At 40.3% G+C, this 20210-nt stretch overlaps 1 protein-coding gene across 1 annotated transcript; it reads left to right on the forward strand.

The window, feature by feature from the left end:
• The first annotated feature begins 7703 nt into the window (after positions 1–7703).
• On the forward strand, positions 7704–19756 carry abhd15a (abhydrolase domain containing 15a). Its single transcript, XM_051398801.1, has 3 exons — positions 7704–8879; positions 16436–16788; positions 17900–19756. Exons 1-3 carry the CDS (start codon positions 8352–8354, stop codon positions 18558–18560), a joined length of 1542 nt encoding a protein of 513 aa, XP_051254761.1. The 5' UTR covers positions 7704–8351; the 3' UTR covers positions 18561–19756.
• The last annotated feature ends 454 nt before the right edge of the window (positions 19757–20210 follow it).

Here is a 20210-nt window from a genome sequence, read left to right on the forward strand (position 1 = left end):
GTGGCAGTCGGACACATCCCCTCTTCAACTGGATACGATTGTGATGATCGTCGATCCTCAACTGCCCAGAGCATCATGGCCTGTTGGGAAAATCAAGCAGGTGTTCCCTGGGGCCGATGGTCTGATTCGCACTGCGGAGGTCGAAGTCCGGGACCGCACCTATGTCCGACCTGTGAGCCGTCTTGTCAGACTCCCTGCTGTACCAGAAAAGAATGAACAGTGATAGACTGAGTACTGCAAATTTGCAGGAGCAAATTTGGGGGCGGCTGTTCTGAAGGCCGCACGACAGAGCAGGTGACTTGGCCAGATCCAGCCACTAGGGCGCTATTGCGCTCAATCGGGCCGAGTGCTGCTGCTTGTGAGGGAGAGAAGTAGAGACTGACGACGGTGAGACGTGTGTATGGCAGGCAGTAGAAGTTGTGTTTGCTACTTTGTATCCGTTGATCTGCCGTTTGTGGTTCAGTGTGCGTCCAGAGAAACAACCACACTGGATTAAAGCGCCATAAATGGATTGACTGTCTCCTTCCTAATTTGTATCCAAGTCTTGGGGGAACTTTAGGTGCGTTCTAGCAGACGCACACTTCGCGATTACAAATCAGAGAAGCCAGTCTACTATCTTTGAGCCTCCGCAACACTTGCAGTGTTTATTTTTATTATGGTTGAATGAGGTATCGTTAGCGGATGAGTCTCTCCTCACATTCCTGAGAGAGTAACTGACAGCTGACAGGATGCTCTTGATCCAATAGGCAATAGAGACAAACTGACACTGTTGTCTCAATCAGAAACTAGGTTGAGCAAAACAAGCATCAGTTACTGTGGAAGAAATATTATAGCACCATACAGAAGAATACACTATAACAATTTGTATGCTAAGAAGTGATGATCTTCAATTTAAAATGCAGTTTCAAGCAAAATAATGTGGAAGGTCAAACAATAAAAAAGACTGGAATTAATCCAAGGCATACTTCAATTTATTCAGGTAATTCAAACCTGTTGACACTATCAGTTAGAGCATAGTCCTAAACAATGATCTGGCTGACTGCCTCACAACGTCATACGCACCCACAGGATTTTACATCATCTGCTTGACTGACAGCTCTTTTGCAGGGTTTTTTTTTTTCTGCACTTTGTATTCTGTAACGATTGCACCTGAGGTCACAGTGAAAACACAAAAGCAGAGCTGGCTCTTTTCCAAACCTACAGTAGAAATACTGTCAAGGGACAAGAAATATCCTCTGCAGTTCAATCCAGTGGGTGATGCAGCATGCTGGGCAAACGTATTAATGTGATTTCTTATCTTAATTCAAACCATCACAATGCAAACTAAAACTTTAAAAAAGCAATGCATGTGGCTTAGGCTTCCTAAGAAGACAGTGTTTTGCTATTATCGACCTATCATTTATCATTTTGATTTAAAATCATGTAATCAATTTTGGAGGTTTTCTTTTTTCAATAAAAAAATCAGTGACTTCCCTTATGGGTCCAGTGGTGTGAAACGATACTGTACATTCTCATCTGCCTACTCCCACTCTCTGATGTATTTGTCAAAACACCAAGTTCAGCTGCCAAGTTGGAGCTAAATGTATTTTGACTTGTTCTCTTTTCACTTAAAACACAGCTGAGCCAGGGACCCCGCATTAGAAGACGTATGATATTTCATGAGATCATACGGCTCCCTGCTGCATGTTCCCACTGCATTTCTTCAGTTATGTTTTGACTCATTCATAATATCAACCAACTGAAGATACATTTTGACCTGATGCTGAATGGTTGATAAATATTTGAGTGTTTTTGTTTCTTGATTGGGAGTATTTTCTTTGGTTGATTTTAACATTATATCAGAGCAGTGTGTCACCTACATCTAAAGTTGCTGATTGCAACTAACTGAACCCCACTTGTGTCTGTATTTGACAACCTTGGAATGAGAAAGGGCTGTGGCGTGTATAGGAGAGACTATGGATCTACAGTCTGTGTTTGGTTTCTCCATTCTGGGCTACTGAGTCATTATTTCGGAAGATGAATTAAGTGATTGGTAAACAGACAAAAACACAAATACAGAAATCTCTTATGTGAAATGACCTAAACTGTTTTGCAGAAACTTGTTTACTGGTGAAGGACCCCATTGCTCATGATGAGAAGCTCATTATGGAAATCGTTTTTCAGAGGCTTAATGTATGCAAGGTTTCTCAATCAGTAAACCGTTGGGAATCTTAAAGGATAGCAGCATTTCTTTGTGTATGCACAACACTGGTGCACTTTGTCACAATTAAATGTGTGATGGCATGGCCTCCTGATGGTTTACTTGAGAAGAAGAGACCCTGGGAATAGTAGGAAGAAATACCGTTGTACTGACATCCAAGTCTTGCTCATCTCCATCTCTCAATCTATTTTCCAGGAAGCAACTCAATTATCCCTACTGAGAAAAAAGGTCAAGAGGCAAAAAAAAGTCAGGGTGCATCTGCATAATTTTCTCTTCTTTTTATTTGGATCACATCAGCACTCTGTGACATCTAGTATATCACTTTACGACCTTTGTCTTATTTGCTTACCTCCCTGTGTCTCTCTTTCCTCTTTCTTTCTGCCACAGCACCTCTTTGTTCCTCAATTAACTCGTATTTTCTTCCATTTGTTGCTCCACTCTTACAGAATGAATATATCTGAGGATAAGTCTCAGATAGCTTTCTGGTTGACAAGTTTTAAATTAGAACAGGGCTTAAGGAGTTGGCAGTTGACTGGGTATTTACTTCTGCTGCTCTTGCTCTGCCAATATTTCAGATTATACTGCATATCAAGTTATGCCATTAGAGATTACTTATGATAAACACTTGGGCCAAACCTCACTTGTAAACAATTCAAAAGTAAAGTTCAAGGTTGACTCGGTGGCTTTTACAAGATCTTTACCTTGACTGTCTCTACCTTGACTGAGCTAGCTACATCCTTTCATGAGTTTATGAGAAAGTTTCACTTGTAGGTTTCATACCTCGGCTTAATTTCGATTTCACAGAAACTTTAAATGGGGCATCAGGAAGGCTGCTACTGAGGAAGTGGTTGTGTCAATTTACAAGACTGTGGTAATAGCAACACTGTGGCTGGATGGGCTACTTGTGACTTGCTGTTAACTTGATATATTTTTTCTTTGTGGCACTTGTAGAAGACAATGTTTATGCTCTGAATTCAGATGTGATTTACTGATGTTATCAAAGCAAGAGTGTGAAAATGGAGACATTTGTTTGGATTTGTTTCTGTTTGTCCAGCATTCCTGGCACACTGCCACTCATCAAATATTCACCCAGAGAAGAAGTGGACACATCTGTTTGATTGTGGATATGAGTCAGTCAACAGCAGACCTACGTCATAGTCCGGGTTCAAGGGAAGGACATATACTGCAACACCACATAAATAGATGTTGAGGTTTGAAAACGTTAAAGCCAACCTAGATATGAGTTCTGCATATGGTTGCACTTACAAAGGTTGGGTGAGAGGTAACCTGCTGTAACATTTCTCCTTTTGTAATTGCTTAGGTTGGAGGACTGATTTGTACCAAGTTTACCCCTAAAACAATCCAACACAAGTCAGGAGAGAAGCAAAACCACGTCGGAGCCAAGATGTTGCTCCACTTTCCCTGAATTACAGTAATCTGTTTGAAGCCGTGGCACAGTCACTGTTTGTTTTGATGTTAAAGGTTGTGGCTGTGCCATGGTGACCGGGCATGAGGGGCTGAGCCTCGAGAGGAAAGAGAAGAGGGAGTGGACGGGAGGAGGGAGAGATGGAAGGAGAAGGACACAGTGAGACCAGCAGAGCAGTCTATGTACTGAAACATTATGGCTTCAGACTTCAGAATCTCAATAATAAATCGACTGGCAATCTTCCCAAATGACCACAGCTGGTTTGCATCCCTACCGAGGAAGCAATAATTTATTTAAAATGTTGAGGAGGGCTATTCGGTTGGGCCCACAAATTAGATCTAAGCACATAACCCATGAGTCATGAGGCTCTCTGTCTTGGATTCTATGTCATCTCCTCTTCCCTCCTCTTTTCTCCAGCTTGTTCCTGTTCACTTTTAGTAACCTGATTATAGTCTTTTGTCTCAGTGTGTCACTGTAAACTTGTGATAATGGGCACATTAAAATGTGGCTGATGTTATTCAGTTGAGCTCAGTGAGTTAGACATTGTCATATTAGATGCTAAATTCATACTGTAACCAGCTGTGCTTAAAAACAAATTGCTTATTGCTTTTTTTGCACTCTTGTTGAAAGTTTGATGCATGAGCAATACCAGACTCATGTCTGTACCTTAAATATGTGGCTGAAGCTAGCAGGAGCCAGTTAGGAGCTTATCATAAAGACTAGAAACAGTGGGGAAAAGCTATAGTTCTGTCCAAATGTGACCAAACATGGCCCTAAAGCTCACTAATTAAACTGTTAAGGGTTGTTTGTAGTCTAAATGTTGCTAGCAAGTTAGTTCCAGTAAGTTTTTAAGTCTGTCTTTTAGAGTTAGTCAGCCTTAAAAGTGTCTTAGCCTAGTTTAACCTACAGGAGTTTCTGTAGCTTCAATATAAATATAAATAAATCTTTTCATCTAACTCTTGGCAAGAAATCAAATAAGCATATTCCCCACAGAGCCAATTTAGATTTTGGTTTTATCCTGTCATAGTAAAACATTTTTATTGTTCTATTTGCTTCTTCACACTGGTTGTGCCTTCTCTTCCACAGTGACGATGTGTAAATTTCAGCAGGAGACTGCATTCATTAAATATCTAGTGAGAGAAAGTGCAACCTCTAGGCTACGTCTTTATTTGGGACCAGTACTTTTCCTATTCAGTCAGCACTCCTGGGATCAGATTCTGCATGTCAAAGCACAATGTTTGATTGCAGATTTAGGTGTGCATGTGTGTATGTGTTTTTGTTTGTGCATCCAGGGTTTGTGCATTTGTCATCCGACTGGGAAGGTTACTGGGTTAGGCTCTTCACATCTTTCGTGCACCAAGGGAATAGTTCAGCATTAATTTGAATAAAATGAATACAAAGAATCCTCGTCTACTTATGTGCATGTTATCTATCTTCTCCCTCATTTGATGGTTAAATGCGTCTAATCTGAGAAATGTTCATGTTACTAAATACTGACAGTGTTGACTACCTCTCCCCTAAAGATTTTACTGTACATTTGTTAGCTTAAATATGGCTTAATGAATGACCAACATGACTACCCTCTATTGTCTCTACCATCTATTTGTCCTACCAACCAATTGTTTGTCTGCCTTTTTCAACTGTCAACAAAACTAAAGATGAGGGTCAGGGTCTTCAAACCCAGTACAGCAGTGGTTGTTTATTTTGAGACAACCTTTGTGATATTTTCTCGGAGGGCATGACACAAGGGTCTTTGACCGGGTTGTCCTGAGATATATATCGTCCAACCTGGTCAGCCCAAAGCATTTTGAATCTAGTCGCTTCTGTGATCTAGTCCCAAAGTTCAAGTTGATTTGTTGACCTTTTTCCTCCTCGTCTCCTCTTATCAATGCAAACTGTATTATTGTATTCCACATGTTTCTTTGTTTCCTGTGACCTTTTTGGAAGCATTGACTGAGTTTGAACACAGATTGTATCTGGATGACTTCAACAGTAATGTCTTCTTTTGTTTCCTCACTTTTTATTTTCAGGGGACTGGAGAAATTTGCAAAAGTAAAACCTCAGAGCTTTGACATCTATTTTCAATTGATTACAAATTAGATCAGTGAGATGGGATATTAAACTTCTATCAATATGGGTGAGAAACACATTTTACTTAAAATGTGTTATAAAAAGATAAAACAAATGCACATGTGATGTACAGGTGTCAGAGACTATATTTCACTATAAGACTAAGTGATCTCCCATTTGAAAGCCTTCAAATGTAGCTGGCCTATGATCATTCGTGATGTGATTTAATTTAATGTAATCCTGGTTATTCTGTGTCTCCTTAGATTTATGTCCAAAAAATATAACCATAGTCAGTTCTACACCAAAATATGAGATAATGTTTTGAACTGGTTGTGCTCCCCTTAGTCACTTTCATTTGGCTAAGATTAAGCTTTGGCTAAGATTTGATCGTATCAAAGCCAATATGACAATCCCTAGAAAAGAAAATCTAGCTCCACCTGGAACTCAGACTAACCAAAAACATCTATCATACAACAAGAATAATAATCATTAAACCTCTTGAACTCAAGGCTGTTTTTGTTAAATTTGGCGTATGATATTGTCTCAGCCAGGCAGGTAAAATATTATTATTTTCAGAACATTTTAGAAAAGAAAACATTTCCCAGACTGGAAGGGCATTGAATCAATGTTAAGTGAATAATATTTCTTGGAATTAAGTGTACACATGTCTTATTAGGGTTAATATTCAAACTGTTTTATAGATCACTACAGAGCTTCTAAGATTACATAGTTAGTGATTACCTTTCCCGGGGGCTGCAACAACAGAGAGGGTTGTCACGGACAAAAGGGGAGTGTGTCATGATCAGTGTTTGGAACTGCATACAGGGTAAATTAACATAACACAACTTCCCCCACCCGGCTCTCCAGTGCACCAGCTGGAAGCTGTTCTGCTCTGGCATCCAAAGTGTCTCTGAGGTGATACTGAGGATCCTTCAATCCACTCATTTGTCTTTATTCACTGCTCGTTGGCTTGGCATCTCGCATTTTGCCATTTGTTTTCACTTTCCATTGGCTAATCCACAGGAATGGCATTGAAAATTGGAACACATTTACACAATGATCTACTGTCTTGTCACTTTCAGTCTAGGTTTGTTTTCTCTCGCTTCCCCACACCACTGGTCCACACTGCCATCAATTTATGTTCAACATGCCGCAGTGCTTTGTTGTACTGCTGTCGGTTAAATTCGTGTCCAAAACAATATGTTCCTCAAAAACAGATGGCAAAGCTTCAGCTTTCCATGAAATCTATCAACCTTGATTAGCACTGAAGTGTGTTTGTGACTAACTGAATGTTCCACGGATCTTTGAATAATGTACAACAACAACAACAACAACTGTGGCTTCAACCTGTGGCAGTTGTTGTGCCTTTAAATGTGAAGCTTAAAATAATGTGATTTTAAAAAATTATATTTTAGCCTGTTGTTTAAATGCCTTGTCCTTCACACAGAGGAGAAGAACCTCCAACATATTTGATACACAGTTCAAATGCTTGTGTCTTGCTTTAGCTATGAATGAATACTGCATTTAAAGGAATGGTTTCATCTGTTTGACTTTCATAGATAGTATAAAGAGGAGGGGTTGGGGGAAAAAGCAGAGAGGAGGTTATCACATTACACAAATGTTATAGGCCTGAATCAAACTGGATGTCTGCAGCACTCACTGTGCATCACAATCTGCACATCCAAAGAACACTGGCCTACTTTCACCCTTTCTTTTAAATTACAGTCACAAAACAGACACACTGAGCCAACCTGGAGCTGTTTGTGACATAACAGAAACCTGCTTAACAGGTTGCCTTACTATATATATATAAAGCCCCCTCATTGTAGATCACTGTATCTCTTTCTCTCTCTGATTTTGCGGGCCATTTAGCCAAATGTATTCGGAAGGATTTCACTCATACCAGATCTGATAATGGCCATGCGCACTACACTTCTAGGGACAGGTCTCTGTCTGTCTGTAGCGCCTGACAAAAAGAGCAGGAGAGAGAGAGACAGAGAGAGAGAGACAGAGAGAGAGAGAGAGAGAGAGATGACTACTGAGGGGGACAGTCTACGTGTAATAAAGGCTGTAGCTGTACCCCCTTGTACTGGGTGTACTGGAAGTATTTTAAGGGGAGGGCTAATAACACCAGAGATTATGTCGCGCACGGAGTACCTGCTCACTCTGAGGGGGTTGGACATGATGGCATGAGGCGTTTCCAGCAGCGGCGCGTTGCTCGCAGATATTTCCTGCGCTCTCAGCTGTTGGGTTGAAGCACCGGCTGAGCGCAGTCTTGCACAGGCTCGGTTATTGTACCAGCTGGCTTTGAATGCACGAAACACGGACGGAATCTCCTCCTTTATTAAACAGTGCCAGCAAAAAAAGAAACATGAAGTCCGTTTTAGAATGAGCTGGAACAACAGAAACGCTGCGTAACTGAGACAGCACGGATACAGCGACGAGGGACTGGTGCGCCTTGGCACCGTAGGAAAGAACCAAACTTCACTGACGGGCTGAGCATCAGTTTAGGACACACTGTAAGACTGAGCATGTTTCCGTGGACTATTTCCTATAATGTAAATTTATAATTATCAACTTAAGATCTAGAACAAGGTGTGGAAAGCGTTTGTGTTGTGCTCATTTTGCCTCCCGCCGCCCCCTCCAAACGTGCCAATGCTAGAATGGCTTGTGGCTCTGTTCATTGTGATCCTGGTGGTCTTAATCTGGCCAGGCTCCAAATATTTTGGCACAGAGAGCCAATCGGATGCTTTGCTTCGAGGACTGGGGATTTCACAACAGGCAACGAAGGACAACACCGGGAGGTGCGTCTCCGACCGAGAGGAGACGGCCTGTGTGGGGACCGGTGAGAAAGCACGCACCGTGGCACTGATCTGCAAGCCGTCGGCGCTGGCTAACTATCTCCTGAAACACTGCAGGACTTTCAGCAATTACTCGCCGTGTGTGGGGTGGACGTGGCGGGCCAGCGCCTTCCTGCAGAGCGTGTACGAGGCGTGCTGGCCATATGACAGCCCGGTTCAGTTTGTGCGGGACAACCTGCAGCTGAGCGATGATGGGCTGGTGGCCTTGGACTGGGCTGTGCCATCCTACCAGAAACGACGCAGGACTTCCAGTCACTCCACCAGTCCCGTTCTGCTCATCATCCCAAACTCTTTTGGCAAGATCACTAGAAATGTGTTAAAGGTAAACTGTCATCTTGAATAAGCACAGTACAAAATAGTATTCATGAAGAAACTGAACAGCAAGACATGCAAAAAAATGATTATAGAATACAGAAGTTTCTAATAAAAAGTCATAAAAAATGAAAACTTTTAGTAAGGGACTTCTTCCCTACCAAACATTACCTAACACTACCAAAGAGATAAACTCCAGACACATATGTTAGACAATTATCATAGTGCTGCAGACACTAACAGCATAGTAATGTTGTTTCTGAATCATGCTACATTTACAGAAACCCTTTGGTATCCATTTTATTGACAATAGTCATTGTATCATGAACTTTTCTGCTGCTTTATGTCTCTAATCTGTGTCACAGCATGAGTCTTTACATGATGTAAATTACAGCTGCATGAGAGAGTTATCAGCATCGACATTAGCATATCTACACACAAATAGAAGTGAGTATTTTCAGTAGGGCTGCAGCAAACGATTAATTTCACCAGTATTAGTTGTTTGCTACATAAAATGTCAAGAAAATGTGAAAAATGTTGATTGCTGTTTTGCAAATCCCAAGGGGATGTCCTCAAATATCTCATTTTATCCACAACCCAAAGATATTCAGTTTACTGTCATAATGTTAAAACATTCACATTTGAGAAGCTGAAATCAGAGAATTTGGCCATTTTTCTTAAAAAATGACTCAAAGTGATAAATCAATTATCAAAATAGTTGGTGATTAATTTAATAGTGGACAACTAATCAACTAATCGTTGCAGCTCTAATTTTCAGAGTAATGCTAAACAATAACAGAGCAAACATTTTCAAATGTGGAGGGAGGAAACCGGAAAAATGCTAAATGAAATATGCGTATATCTTTACTTAATGCATGCACAAATACTGTTTTGTACAATATTTCAGCTAGTCAAAAGAGAAGTCAGACATTCAATAATTTAAAAGAGACGTTGGAAGATGCCAGTGCCATCAACAAAGGCCATTTAGGCAAAGGCAATCATGGTCTTAAAGCAAGGGAAGCTCAGTTTGAAGAAAAGAGCAGATGCGGAGGCAGCACCAACCTTTCAACTGCTCTTTCAATACACTGACTGAGGTAATTGAGTGAGGGATTACAAAGCATCGCTTGACTTGAGGGGCCTGGGGGAGTACAGCGCTGCTCCACATGAATGCCTGTTGGCTCTTGCATCACTCTGGGCACCTGGCATCGTGCAAGCTCATTTCATTTCATACTATTAGCTCTGTGTGCAAATCCATCACAGCCCCATGTCAGAAATAACAACTCTGCAAGGACTCTAACAAAACCAAATGGGTTTGACATGTTGATCTTAAAAAACAAAGGAGGGAGGATGAGAGAGGTGAGAGGATAAGTGGGAAGAAACAGTGGAGAGACAAAAATAGAAGTAAAATAGTGTGTTACAACATTATATCTATATATGTGGAGACTTAAACTTCACCACGGGAAAAAGAAAAATGACAGAGAGATAAAAAGTAACTGTCACATTCAGTCAGATCTTGAGCCTTGTGCATTATTTTGGACCATCGTCAGAGTGGAGAGTGTATTTGTGATGTTGTCTGGCAGTTACGCTTGGGAGGGCTGGAAGCTGAGGCACCACACACAAATTAAGATTGTGCCTGTCACTGCTCTGTGTGTGTGCCTGTGTGTGAGAAAGGAAGATAAAAAAGAGCTCACGTTTGTGTGGGCATACACACAGATGTAGGTTTATATATCTGAGATGCTCTCAGAGTTTGGAATGTAGAAAGTGTACACAGCACATTTCAGGAACTAATTAATTTATGAATGAACCATCTCTTCTTAAATCATTCATATATTTACCCTCAGTTTGTCTTATGTCCCTTTGTTTCATGTTGTCTGGCTTTATTCATACCCATTTACATAATGATATAGGTGAACCCTGATACAGGAGATACGTCTTTTCAAAGGCTTTGGATTTGGGCCATAATTTGAAATGTATTTATCCTAAAACATATAAAATATGCTTACATTCATAACTTAATTCTTAATTTAGTCAGATAGTTAGCTGGTTAAATTACATTACTGGTAGGATCCTATAACACATTTATCAACAATACATCCATTGATCTCTCTGCCTTGCTCTTTATCTTTCCCACTGTGTTCATCTTTGTCCCTCACCATCCTAGCAGTAGCTTAATATTTGAGAAATATGCTTATTTGCTCGTCTTACTGCAATTATTAAGTTAGAAGATTGATACCACTCTCCTAGTGGCTAGTTAGCTTAGCTTAGCAAAAAGAAGAAAAAAAAACAGGAAAATTGGGTGCACATCTAGGCTGTCTGTCTATTTTACTCTGCCTGGCCAAGAAATTGTATGCAGCACCCCTGTAAAATGAACATGTTTTTTTTTGTGCTAAGCTAAGCTAAGCATCATATTTACAGGGAGATCTTCGTCAAGAAAAAAGAAGCATATTTCCCAGACTGAGGAACTGTTCCTTTAACCCATCTGAACTTTCAAGTCCCAGCAAGTCTAAGACAGCTAACCCTTTATAAACTAATCCTGATCTCAACCAAGTTTTTATCCTAAGCATCATAAAGAGGTCACGCAAAGAAGCCAATTTAATATAATGAAGGTGTGTAGGAAGGAGCCCAATCTTCAGTGGCATGTGATCAATGTTTAGAGCAGCGTGATGAAAGACCATAAATGTTCCTGGAAGCAGACATCCAGCTGTTGCAGCCGTCTTGCCTCATATGATTTGCACGCGGCAAACTTTCCTGACAGAGCAGATGGATTTGTGAACAGTTTTACCATAATTTTGTGACCTAGTTACAGTCACAAGTGTTTTATTCACTATTCTTTTGGCAGTCATTTCTCACATCAAGTATTTTTCATTCCTTCCTTATAGATATGAGGTATGAAATAATGTGGTCATTATGTGTAATTTACTGTTCAACACTTAAATAATTGTCTTTCAGACCAGTCCTTTTACTTTCTGACTGCTGAGAGAGCAGCTTAGGAATTTTCCAAATTCCTTGTGGGATAGGATAATAGCTCAGCGCTCGTGCAGTAAAAGTGGGAACATTTTACCATTAACGGTCATGATTAGATCAGCAAGAGAGGTAATAGTAACAATAATACTTTATCAGTCTCAGTCTTGGAAATTTCTCAATCACAGAAACATTACCAGCAGTACAAAGACCCAATACAGATATAGGTCATATGTACTGACAGAAATGTGTGATCATGTCTAACAGGGAACCAATAACAATACGTGTGCAATGAAGCAAATGTCTTTTCCTCCCCCTCATCTCTTTGTGAATTTTACAATTTGGTGTCGACCAGCGTGTAGTCTGTTGTATTAAGACAGTGCAGTGTTTTTGTTGTGGCTCTTTGGAAATGGAGCAATGCCTATGTGTGTAAAGAGCTTATGATCAGCTTTAGTTTTGAAGTTTGCTGCACCATTCAAAAATTGGTGGGAGTGTGTGGAGTGGATACAAGGGGATAGAGAAGAAAAATGCAAATCTGGCCCCCCACTTTTTCCAACATCAACTGCGCATTGGGATTTGGCAGCACTCTGCCTTGAGCAAGGTATCAACATTTTTTTACTAAACAGTGCAGTATATTAATTTAGATTAGAATATGTCCCCGGTGAGTTCCAACTTTACAGTAAGACCAATGCAACAAACCCTCTATGACAAAATCCATTTTTAGTTTTCTGGGACAGGAGCTAGCTTGATCATTTTGAAATTTAGCCCTTGATCATCATTGATCATATTAAAATATAAAATTCATCATTATGTCTGCCTTCATAAGACTTCACAGCACTCTATTGGGTATCATAATTTATTTAACTTACCGCTCTTCTCCAGTAGTGCAGCCATGTTGGATGGAAAGAGAAAGACATATTTTACCACAATGTGAGAAATTAAAGACGAAACAGCTTCTTTTTAGCTGGCTATGTTTAGGGTTCATACAATTAGTTTGTCGGAAAACTGCCAACTAATTAACTATAAAGCTGGCATTCATTATATAACGGGTAACTTTTAATCTAGATTTAAATGGCCTAAGCCTATACAGTAGTATGCAATAGTAGCATGTTGCAGGTTGCATTTGAACATCAAATTTATTGCAAAATCATCACAAACAAACAAATTGTCCCTTATTTCTAAAATATTGGCTGCACTCCTGCATAAATCCAAGAAGAACAAATATAATCCCTGGACATGTATCACAGGCCTGTTGGAGCTTATTTAGGCAAACTATTGACCTGAATAGAGGACAGAGCTTTGTAGTGAGATGCTTTGTTTCCTCTAAAAGGCTTTTAATCGAATAACATCCTTAATTTAACTTGATTTGTGGACACATGTCCCAATGAGGCTGCTGAAGTTTGTAACACTAGAGGTGGTCTCACAGAGGGAGATCGCATTATTTAATATGCTTTGAAGGGAATATTGTCGAGTATTTCTGTCACTGTCAGTGAGGAGAATAAAGTCTGTCTCTTGTATGTGTGTATGAGAGGGATGGTGTGTTGTCCAGTGTCTGGCGTCCCTGCTAAAGGAATTCGTCACTGGGCTGACAGTGTATCAGCTCTGGCAGAAAACCGCTGGAGTGGCTGATGTTTGTTTTTTCACTGTTTCTGCAATGAAGCTGGGATCTCTTTAAAAAAAACAAATTCACACTGTAAACTACATTGTAGGACAAGTATTGCCGGAAACCTAATGTGCAAATCTAGAAAAGAGGTCAAGTTACAATATCTTTGTGATCAAAATAAAAGACAAAATAATAGTCACATTAAGGGCAACATTGTCCCAAAAAATATTCTTCCATGGCCACGAGTCCTTCCTTCACTTCCGAACAAAAAGTAGGTTTTGGTGACAAATGAACAGATCAGAGGGAACTCTTCTTTACCAGGTAACTCTTAACAGAAACACACAGTGAATCACCACAATGTCTGACGTTAGTTTACACCGCGTCAACCTGAGCAGGCAGGACGAGATCACTTCACACTCAGTTAACCTAATTTAACCTCAGCTGCAACATTCATCACTCAGCCCAGGCTCTCATACACAGTTTAAACTGCTAAATATCTAGCTCAGCATCTTTAGGAATTAAAAACTGAAGTGATTTGCTCTCTTCCTCTCCTCTCATGAGCTCCTCTTGAATCACAATGATTCAAAACTGTATCTATGGAATGAGTTAGGGAAGAGGCTAATTGATGAGTGAATGAATGATGTTCTGCTACTGCCTAGTCATGTATCTTGGCTGACAGTAAATCCTCTTTTCATATAGACAACCATGCTTCTGCAGTCTTTGTCAGCTGGTAAATATTTAATGCCTTGGGTTCTGCAGATATTCGCTGGCATCTTTGCAGATTTAATGCTGAATATAACTCATTTCAAATGACAGTTTATTTGCACAGGCTCAGTGTTTCTGACCACAAACCTTTTGTGAGAACCTTCCTGTGTTGAGATGAAACAGAGTGAGACTGCAAATTTAGAGGGAATCCTCTCCTTGTGTTTCCAGACACTGTAATGGATTTGGATAATTTATTCTAAAGGAAAAGGAGTCTAAAGGAGTCTTGACTGGAACAATTTTTCATTTTCATTCCTTTGCTGCATAGAGAGCTTTTCAATGTAATTTATATATTTAATTATCATTTCAAAACTTCCCAGTATTCCCAGTTTATATAATTGTAATACCAGGCATATGCTTCCAAAGATCTCATTATGTGTCATGAGTATTTTAGTGCTTTTCTACTGATATCAAAATAAATGAGATGTGATAATCTGTGTTAATCATGTTACCAACACTAACTAGGATTTAATGAATGAAGTGAAGCTAGTCTGCACCCAAGGCTACAAGATGCGTTTGATCTGCCTTCCATCCTTAACACCATTAGAAGCACAAGGCCAGAAAACAACAATTTACTGTACAAAAGAACACAGAAAAACACCATTAGATTTGTAGTGCAAAATCCCTGAGAAAATGAAAATAAAATAAAATGATGATACACATTTGTGCCTGAAAGATGAAAGAGCCTGGGTGAGCAGACTTCTACAGATTTTAAAGAAACATATACGTTATAAAATTGCCTTGTTACTATAATTTGTTATCAGTTCAAGCTTCAAAGGGCCATGCTGTACTTTTTGCTGTTTTGCACTCAGAAGTTCAATGAATGTCCAGTTGTTGACTTACATTGGTTAAAAGAAAAGAAGACATTTGAAAAAGACATTACTTCTCATTCCTTTATATAGTATTTTCTTACATTTGTGTGTTCAGCACCAGTGACTATAACCCAGATATCTCATATTGTCACATGTGAATCAGCATGAACATAATAATAACAGATCTACAAGAAACAACACGTAGTGATATTTCTCCCCACGGTCGAGCTGATTGAAAGGGTAGACAGAGACAAGAGATCACAGGTTTCCGTACTCAAACCCTTTTTTGCTCCAAGCTCAGTTCAAGGAGAAGCTTCATATTGCATGTTTAGGCTTAGCTAAACAGCCTGCTGTGGAATTCATGGACATTGTAGCAGCTAATGAGATTGTGCATAATGTTGGCCTTCACCAAGGTCTCCACAGTGTCTGAGAACTGCCTCAAATGCCTGGGCATTCTCCACATGAATGCCAAGTGGCACCATCCTGGCTCCTGACAACCTTTAGCTTCGAGATGGTTAGGGCCATATCATCTGTTTTGCATATCCAAATATGGACTGTTGGGTCAGCTGTTAGAGGTGTTGAAGTTGAAATAAACTTATAATTTATCATCCTTATTACAATTTATTCCAAGAGGACAACCTCTTGGACTTGCACTTCCATTTTTTTCTTACTGCCCACTTACATTGTAAAATAAATTGATGTTTCTGTGAAATAATAATAATCACCAAGTAGAGGCCACTTATTAGGGCTGCATTGTTGAGGGCCAAATCTTGGGATGCATCTGTTCAAAACTCTTTTACTAAGTAGGCTAATATGTTTGGCTCCTCAACTGTTTGAAATAACAAAAACTATAACTAAACTGAAACTGTGAGCATGCAATAGCTAAATGTTCATTGTGTTATTTTTTAATGGAGTGGTGTCAGATGGACCGATTCTGTCGAACTGCAGTGTACACGTAAACACAGTGAAAGGGAGCAACACTTAATCCTGAAGTTTTACTGTGTTCTCACGTCTCCAAGCAACTGGTTATTTCTTTTTCCATACAATAAAAAGTAGTAGTAGCATTCATTTTCAGGTGTTACAACTGCAAAGACATTTAGTGGAACAAAATGGAAACTGATTTCTAAAAGGAGGCATTGTGTAAGTCAGAGGTATTATGACCAAGAGACCAGGCCGCACTAATTCCACCATGTGGCCTGTCCAGAGGAACAAAAAAGAGGATTTCTTTTTCTTTATCTAGGCATAGCATGTGTAAATACATTGTATACGTCATGTCCTTTTGCTGTAAGGTTACATAAATGGATTAAAACCTTTCCCATCTTCTTTTGAGTGAAAAAGGTGAAAGAAATAATGCTCCCAATCCATAACACATTTTTGAAGAAACATGGACATTTTTTTATTAATTTTTTCTACCCCCTCTCTCCACAGTTGTGTGAAACAGCACTGTCCCAGGGCTACCTTCCGGCAGTTTTCAACCGCCGCAGTCACAACGGTACCCCGCTCACCACCCTCAAACTGCAGCAGTTTGGTGACCCTGCAGATCTGCGTGAGGCTGTGCGCTACATTCGCTACCGACAGCCTGCAGGGAGACTGTATGCAGTGAGCGAGAGCACCGGGTCAGGTCTTCTCCTGTCTTACCTTGGGGAGTGTGGATCATCCAGCTATGTGACGGCGGCCGTCTGTCTGTCGCCCGTGTTCCGCTGTCAGAGCTGGTTTGAGAATGGGCTGTGCTGGCCCCTGCAGTGGGCGTTGGTGCTCTACCAGAAGATATGTCTCAGCAGGTACGGAGGGAGGAGGGAGGCAAACATGCTGCCATAGGTTAGATATTGAGGAATGGGTTGGCAAAATGGTAACTTTGTAAGGATGATTCTGGTTCATTACAACTTGCACCTTATTTTCATAGTTTTGGCCTTCATTTCTATTGGTTATGATAACATTGTACTCACCTATGTAATGAATGCTGAAATCTGGGATAACAGCAACATCACTACAACAAAATCTGACAATGCAAAAACCACAAGCTATCAGAGGATCAGACAGGTTATAAGTCAGATTTAGAAAGACTGGAGGAAAGAACAAATGTGAGCGCACCTGAAATGTCTACAGGAATCCCTCCTGACACAAGAAAAATATGTGCATACACAACTAAGGCAAGAAGGGTCAGTCAGAGCTGAACCATAAAAATGTTTAGCTAACCTGTGAGTTTGATAAAAAACTGCAATCCCAGATGTCAGCAATTAACCTGAGTACTTATTAACAGGAGTAATGGCCAGAACTACAAAAATAACATTGTATGAAACTGGAATTTTTACTTTAATGACAATAGCAAATACATTATATATCGAAAGGTCTGCAGTGGATTTATGGGTGCAGATGTGCAGTACAGACAAATCCCATCATTTTGCAACATGATGCATGAGTTTCAAGCAAAATTAAAAAGAAAAGAAAAAGAAAGAAATAAACAGGTCCTTTTCTTATGTTTTCAGTTTACTGTGGGAATATTTCATACAGTGTGAAGAAAATGATGAAAAATATAAAATCAGTCACTGAAACAAATCAGCCAAAAAGGGAGACAGGGTTGAAAGAGATTGTAAGAAAAACAGATGCAAGTACTCACTAACCATTTACTGGAAAGGCACAGACAATTAAGGAAACAATCAAGTTACTGTAGCAACAGATTGTCTACTCAGTGTCAAGTCATTGATTCTGAGAGACATCGTGACCCAGGTAAAGTTTCTGGAATCAATGCCACAAAGGGAATATGAGACCCATGCAGCTCTTCAAAATTGATTTACTGGTTTTCTCTGATGTCTCCGTTTATCTGTATGTTTGTGTCTGTGTTCTATTTTATGTGTGTGTGTGTGTGTGTGTGTACTCGGATGATATGCACAGGTACAAGACAGTGCTGGGTGAGACCATACAAACAGACACTCTGTTTTCTAGCTGTTCCCTCCGTGGCCTTGAGGAGTCATTGTTCTGTCAGACTGGACATGTGGGCTCTGCACCAGCAGCACCAGCAGGAACCAGCAGTAGCAGCATTACTTCAGGTGCCTGGGATTCTTACTGGGAGCGCAACGAACCCTTGAGAGATGTGGACGAAGTGGCTATTCCTGTCTTGAGCATGTGCGCTCAGGATGACCCTGTCCGCGGCGACACCCAATCCACGGTGCCCTTGGAACTCTTTGAGACAAATCCACATTTTTTTCTCCTCCTAACTGACCGTGGAGGTCACTGTGGTTTCTCCACCCAGTCTGATGGGAGTGCCCCTGGTGCATTTGGTGCAGTCAGTCCTGCGGTTGTGCCGACCAGTGGGGTGGGGAGCCGTGGGACCAACTGGAGCCACAAAGCTCTGTTGGAATTCTTCAGGGCGACCACAGACTTCTTCGCTGCTGAGGAGAGAGCAAAGCAGCTCGCCGCAAGAAGGAGAGGGCTGGGGGGAGGCGCAGGAGGGAGGGTTTTCCGCCACCGCAGCGTCAGTACATGTAAACGAATGCCAGCGTGTTCCCATAATATCCATGCCATTTACAATTGGCAGAGGTCCTATACACGATGAGGGAGCTTAATGGAAGTTAATGGACTACACTGATGCCTTCTGATATTGTTTGGATTTTGCATGTGAAGGTCTCAGGTTGTTCTCTGCCTGCATGACATTCAGCTATAAAGTGTTGAGGTAGATAAAATTAGAAAAGTGCAGAGGCTGTGAAAATCTAGAGGTCATGGAGTACTTTTAAGTGTTGTTCTCACACATTTAAGATCAGTATAACACAATAATAAAAAAAGGTCACAACTGGCCACAAGCTTGCACGCAGTTGTTATGTTTAACTGCTGAACAGTTGACACTAAACTCTCAAGATGGGTTGTTATATATTTTTCTACAGACTTCACTGCCAGCTGTTAAAACTGAAGGATCCTGTAACAGTTTTATTAACACACATACATCTGCCTCACATTTTACGCAGTTTGCCACATTTTTAGCCACGTTTGCAACCACAACTGCATCGTGATTTGGGACATTTGAAACCTTGACATTTAACGGTTGTATATTGCTGTTAGTCTTTTTATCACTGAAAGGATATTTATTGGGAAGGAAAGAGGCTGAGAGTCTTGTGTCTAGAGTAGAAAGGGGGAAAAATCCAGTGGGAATATGATTTAATTTGAGCTAAATGTCAAATGAGTTTTAATAACTCACACAGTTTTAGTATACAAATTTTACTGTGTATATTATTGAATGTTCTCTACTATATGGGGAAATGCCCAGAATAGAGGGACTCATGTGTGACTGCCACCCAGTCAGCCTTTAGAGGAAAGTCTATGAGATTGTATTTTAATAAGCTGGGTGGCTGAAATCCCCTGTCTCATCTTTTTAACTCTGTCCTGGGATGTTTTCCCCAACCACTCAGGATCTGAAGGAGAGGAAGCTGTGATGGTTACACAATGAGATGGAGTGTTCAAGACTTAGCAGTATAATGTTATTTAAAATTTCCCGACGCTGGTAATTTGTTTATTATTCTCATGCATTAAGCTAATACATTTTACAAATTAATATGATACAGAGTAATAAATATTGTGGTGAAACACTTCAAAAGGCAGCTCAATCAGTTAATAAGCAGGAAAAAGCTGAGGTTCTGATTTTTGTCTTCTGTTGTTTTCTAAAAATGCTATACACTTGTTAAATGTGTTGGAAGATTGAAAAAATAAAATAAAAAAAGTTTAATAAATGAACCAAGATGACAAACTTGGGATATACAATGTGTGTGGGCAATATGTCCTGAAATCTTTCCACTAGTCTTCATTTTTAAAGCACATCACTTTAAAGTTGTGATATGTAGGCTTATCAAACCCCTGCTGAGTCAATGCTCACAGACGCTCCCTATTATAGTACAGACCCCACAGCTATTCCATGTGGTGTGTGTGTGTGTATGTGTGTGTGTGTGAGAGTGACATTTGCTGCAGTGTTTGTTCGCCCACTGAGCCTCATTCACTCAGACAGCTGGAACACAGCAGTGTACACACAGACACACACAAAATGTGTGCCAGCAGACACATTGTCAACATGCATCCTCACCATCACACACACACACACACACACACACACACACACACACACACACAAACAGAAACCCAGAAATAACACAGAAATGCAAACGAGCTGTCACACACATGCAGGATTACATACATATACATGGTCATTATCCAGGAAGAT

This window comes from Dicentrarchus labrax, unplaced genomic scaffold, assembly GCF_905237075.1.
Source record: "Dicentrarchus labrax unplaced genomic scaffold, dlabrax2021, whole genome shotgun sequence".
NCBI lineage: Eukaryota > Metazoa > Chordata > Actinopteri > Moronidae > Dicentrarchus > Dicentrarchus labrax.

Bases quoted from the DNA above. Each gene is read 5' to 3' on its own strand.
- abhd15a (XM_051398801.1), top strand. From the start codon at position 8,352: ATGCTAGAATGGCTTGTGGCTCTGTTCATTGTGATCCTGGTGGTCTTA. The intron at 8,880-16,435 runs GTAAACTGTCAT...CTCTCTCCACAG, and splicing joins TCACTAGAAATGTGTTAAAG to TTGTGTGAAACAGCACTGTC. The intron at 16,789-17,899 runs GTACGGAGGGAG...TGATATGCACAG, and splicing joins CAGAAGATATGTCTCAGCAG to GTACAAGACAGTGCTGGGTG.